General features: G+C 48.2%; 1 protein-coding gene across 1 annotated transcript; it reads right to left on the reverse strand.

Moving 5' to 3' along the window:
- Positions 1–2,955: 2,955 nt before the first annotated feature.
- Positions 2,956–3,891, reverse strand: LOC140265121 (olfactory receptor 14J1-like). The gene has a single exon (XM_072361003.1). It carries the CDS (start codon positions 3,889–3,891, stop codon positions 2,956–2,958), a length of 936 nt encoding a protein of 311 aa, XP_072217104.1.
- Positions 3,892–4,974: the final 1,083 nt, after the last annotated feature.

Below are 4,974 nucleotides of genomic sequence, written 5' to 3' on the forward strand. Positions count from 1 at the left end.
TGACATGGGCAATTATGGACCTGTCAGTCTCACTCCAGTGCCTGGTAAAATTATGGAGATAATGATGGTGGGAGTTATGGAAAATCAGCTGAAGGACAATTCTGTCATTGGTCGCAGCCAACAGAAGTTCCCAAGGGGAAGGTCCTGTTTAACTTCAGGTCCTTTTATGACAAAGCTATTCATTTAGCTCACCAAGGGAAGCCAGTGATGTTATCCTGGAGGATTGCAGTACAGCTTTTGAAACTATTTTTCACAGCACCCTTCTGGACAGAGTATTCTGCATACGGCTAGACAGAAACAGAACGTGGTGGCTGAGCATTTGGCCATCAGGTCAGGCCCAAAAGATTATAGTCAAGGGTTTTCATCGGGCTGTTAGATGGTCACTGTCAGGTTTCTCCAGCGCACATTTTTAGGGCCCCTTCTCTTTCGTGTTTTTGTGGATGACTGTAATGGGTTAAGTGAAAATCCACCTGCGCCCATGACAGGGGGATAGCCGGCCCACAGGGCTGCTGGCCCAAAAGGAAAGGGAAAAAGAAAAGAAAACAGCGACAACGATCTAAGGAGGCACACTTATTTACTAAATACTATGTCGGAATACAGGATAACACAATATAATACAATATAATACAAATTAAGGCTAACAAATCAAGTAAAATAGGAGAGAGAGTGAGTCCCGAAAACTGAGAGGCCTACTGTAACTCTAGGCGAAATGGCTGGAATTCTCCCACATGCTCCCCCCTGGCTGGCAGGATTCAAGAGAGCAAGTCCAGCCCCAAAGTGAGATTATATAGTGTCCTTGCCTCGTGACTCATCCTTGACCGTGGTGTTCTCTGGGATATGTAGTCTTCTTCTGTGAGTAGCACACTCGGTAAAATCATCCATACTTTACATGATGTTATGATGTGGAATACTGGTAGCAAAATTACAAAAGTACAAAACCATGACAATGATTTACATGCAGGACTAGAAGATGTTCTGAGCAAGTTTGCTGATGAGACCAGATGAGGAGGTGCAGTTGCTTCCACTTAGGGTGGAGAGGACTTGCAGAGAGATGTGGACAAGTCAGAGAAGTGGGTACCAGTTGGTACTAAGCACTAAGTTCATAAAGTATAACAAGAACAAGTGCCTGATTATGCAACTGGGTAGGGGCAACCCTGGACACACACTCTGACTGCATACAGGGTACTGGATGGTGGTGTGACTGACATGTAACTATCCGGATCTTCCTCCTTGCCCTTTTTGAACACCAGAGTGTCATTGGTACTACAAAGGTAGTTACAACAGCACCTGAGGATTTTGACTATCCGTGGGATGCTCAAGCCAGCATGCTCCCATTGCTATGTGTCATTAATGTGTTCCAGGTTATGTCTCAGATTAAATAATTATTTGAGAATTTCACTGAGAGATCTGCCCCAAGGTGAGACAGCTCTGCATGGCAGGGGGTGCAGGATGGTCGAGGCAGCTTCCAGGAGCGGTGGGCACCCCCAGGGCTTTGGAACTTCATCTCTGAGCAACTGCAGGATCCTGAGAAACTGGTAGAATATGGGGGGAAGGTCTGCTGTGGCCATGGTAATCCATAGAGGCACAAACGACGGCAGCATGCCAGGGCCTGGCCCACACCTACTGAGCTGTATTCAACACTCTTCAGCATCCTCAAGGGGAAGAGAGCTGGATCTGCTGACAGTGCTGCAGCCTCTGAACTCCTGGCACAGACACTGCAGCAGCTCCAAGGTTTTGCTACACGTCCTGCGGTTGCTCCAAGTTCTGGAAAGTTCTCACTGTCACTCCACCCCTCATAATGAGCTCTGCAGTCACTCCTGCTACAGGTTCTGTAGCTGTTCCAAGTATTGCTATAAGCAAATGAAACAAATTCCTCCCAGAGGAGGTGCGCTGTGCCAGCAGGTACAGCCATGTGGTCGCTCCAACCCTTCGAATCCGCCTAGTGGCTGCCCCAATTTCTGTCACAGGTTCTGTGGTGATTCCAGATATGGCAATGAGATGCATTCCTGCAACAGCCCAGCAGCTGCTACAGCTCCTACAGTGAACCCTGTGACTGTTAAAACCCCTGCCACAGGTCCTGGAGTTGCAAACTTGTATGCATACATATTAGTACCTATGCATATATGTTTGCAACAGCATATATTGTCTATATGTGAAAATATACCATATATATAACATGTATGTGTGTGTAAATACAAATATACATGTACTTGTCATAATGATTATGCATTTTTTATTCTCTGTCTCAGTAAGTAGCTTTACTTCAACTCACAAATTCTAAAGCACAGCACTGCCCTGAGTCCCTTACAGATCTCATTTAGACTCTTGAAACTGTCCCTGTCACTCAGTGAAGAGCACCAGAAGATCTCGAGGTCTTCTCAGGGAGCAGCTCCTGAGGTACATTTCTTACACCAGCTTTGGAAGAGGCCTCCAGTTCTCTGGCCCTGCTCTGAAAGGGCCTATTGTTATGGCAGTGCCAGCAAGGAGACCAGATCTGACACAGTCGTTCATATTGCCGGCTACTGACTGCAGCCCTGGAGTGCTGCTGTAGAGAAAACAGGACTGTTCTGAGACACACAAGACCTTCAGGCCAGCACAAATGAGAGGCCTTATTAAGAGCACTGTGGCAGAGTAAAGAGAGCAGGAATGAAAAGAGCATGTTGTGCTGCTGCCTGTGGCTGTACCTCACCCAGACCCAGACAAGGTAGGAGGAGAGAAGACAAAAGGTATTGTCTTTTCATGAAAGCCTTTTAAATATCTTTTAATGTATTCGGGGAATCTGGTTCGATGTTTACATGAGCTCAGGGAGTGAGAAAATGGAAATTAGGTAAGAAAGAAGTAGAGAAATATATTGCAACACATTTGCAGAGTACTTTATCACACAAAATCAAAAATACAAACACAAATAAAACATAAAGAACCATCACTGGGAATCATGTAAGGAAGATGTGCACATTATGGAAGCTGGAATAGTGCGTACTGCAACACCTTCCTGAGAGCGTGCTTGATCTCCCTGTTCCTCATGCTGTAGATAATAGGGTTCAGAGTTGGAGGAACCACTGAATACAGAAGTGCCACTGACAGATCCAGGAGTGGGGAGGAAATGGAGGGAGGCTTCAGGTAGGCAAAAAAGGCAGTGATGACAAATAGGGAGACCACGGCCAGGTGAGGGAGGCACGTGGAGAAGGCTTTGTGCCGACCCTGCTCAGAGGGCATCCTCAGCACAGCCATGAAGATCTGCACATAGGACACAACTATGAAAACAAAGCAGCCAAAGACTAAACTGGAACTAAAAATGATAAACACAACTTCCCTGAGGTTGGAGGTTGAGCAGGAGATCTTGAGGATCTGGGGGATTTCACAGAAAAACTGGTTGACAACATTCCCTTGGCAGAGAGGCAGTGAAAACGTACTGGCAGTGTGCAGCAGGGAACTGAGAACCCCAGAGCCCCAGGCAGCTGCTGCCATGGTGGCACAAGCTCTGCTGTCCATCAAGGTCCCGTAGTGCAGGGGCTTGCAGATGGCAACGTAGCGGTCATAGGACATGATGGTGAGAAGGGAAAACTCTGCTGAGATGAAGAAGAAAAAGAAAAAGAGCTGTGCAGCACATCCTGCGTAGGAGATGGCCCTGGTGTCCCAGAGGGCGTTGGCCATGGCTTTGGGGAGAGTGGTGGAGATGCAGCCCAGGTCGAGGAGGGCCAGGTTGAGCAGGAAGAAGTACATGGGGGTGTGCAGGCGGCGGTCGCAGGCTACGGCTGTGCTGATGAGGCCGTTGCCCAGGAGGGCAGCCAGGTAGATGCCCAGCAAGAGCCAGAAGTGCAGGAGCTGCAGCTGCCGCGTGTCTGCCAACGGCAGCAGGAGGAACTCGCTGATGGAGCTGCTGTTGGGCATCTGCTGTTCCTGGGTTTGGAGTCCTGTTCAGAGTGCAGAAGATAGTGACAAGTTCAGAACATTCTCAGAGACACTCCTCGTGGTATAATATGACGTGTTTTCATTCTCCTACAACAATGTAGATTTAGCACCATTACTTGCATTTAATTTCATGTAGTTCAGCATTCCTTAAGCAGAAGCAGCATTTGGAGCTCTAACCTTCCTCTTATTTCCTTTTCTTCTCCCTTCTCCCTGGATATTTTCATCTGTTTCATGTGTTTCATATCTTTACCCCAACTGCTCTTACAACCCCAAACCCAGCCTCTGTGCTGTTCAACTTCACTTAGAAAAAGCTGCCTGTTCCCAGGTTAGAGTGAATTATTCATGTCTGCTAAAAAATATGATAAATTCAATTGCTTCCATGATTTGAGAAAGGGGAGACTGAAAGAATATCATGTGTGACTGTTCAGAAAACAAGCAATTGATTGAAGATAAATTCTCAGAGCTGTGACAGCCAGTTTTAGATTTCTTCCCTTTTGCCTTTACTCAGAACAGGAGATGGAAAATCCCTGCCTTGGATCTCCTCTTGCAAAGGACCCTCACAAACATCCTGCTGTACAGTGGAGCTGTGATCCCCTGCCCCAGGCAGCAGCTGTGGCAGCACAAGCCCTGCTGGGGGGCTCCTTCCCCCCACACGTGTCCCCGCAGCACCCTTGTCAGCTCCCCGGGCAGGCTGAGTGCTGAGCCTGGCAGGCGGCAGAGTCCCATAGCCGGCACACAGCCCCTGGGGCACAGCAGGGACCCTGCTCTGCAGGACAGCCCTGGGCACCCGCCTGCAGCCCTCAGGGCTGTGCTCTGATGCTGCAGCACGGAAGCTCTCAGCTGGAGCAGAAGGCTTTTTTCACAGTAAAGAAACATGCAGTGTCTGAAGCCAAATCTGCTATTGAATGTCCCATTTATAGTTAACCCTCTATGAACAGCAGCTGCATGGCCTGAAGTTAGACTTACCTTATCATGGTCTGTCAGCAATGTTCCTGCAGCGAGCTCAGAAGGCTGCTCACACCACACACATCCTGCAAGCTCTCTCCCTTTCTCTCCTCTCCT

Source organism: Excalfactoria chinensis, unplaced genomic scaffold, assembly GCF_039878825.1.
Source record: "Excalfactoria chinensis isolate bCotChi1 unplaced genomic scaffold, bCotChi1.hap2 Scaffold_68, whole genome shotgun sequence".
Lineage (NCBI taxonomy): Eukaryota > Metazoa > Chordata > Aves > Galliformes > Phasianidae > Excalfactoria > Excalfactoria chinensis.

What these genes read in the sequence shown, in the direction of transcription:
- LOC140265121 (XM_072361003.1), bottom strand. Translation starts at nt 3,891, where the DNA reads ATGCCCAACAGCAGCTCCATCAGCGAGTTCCTCCTGCTGCCGTTGGCA.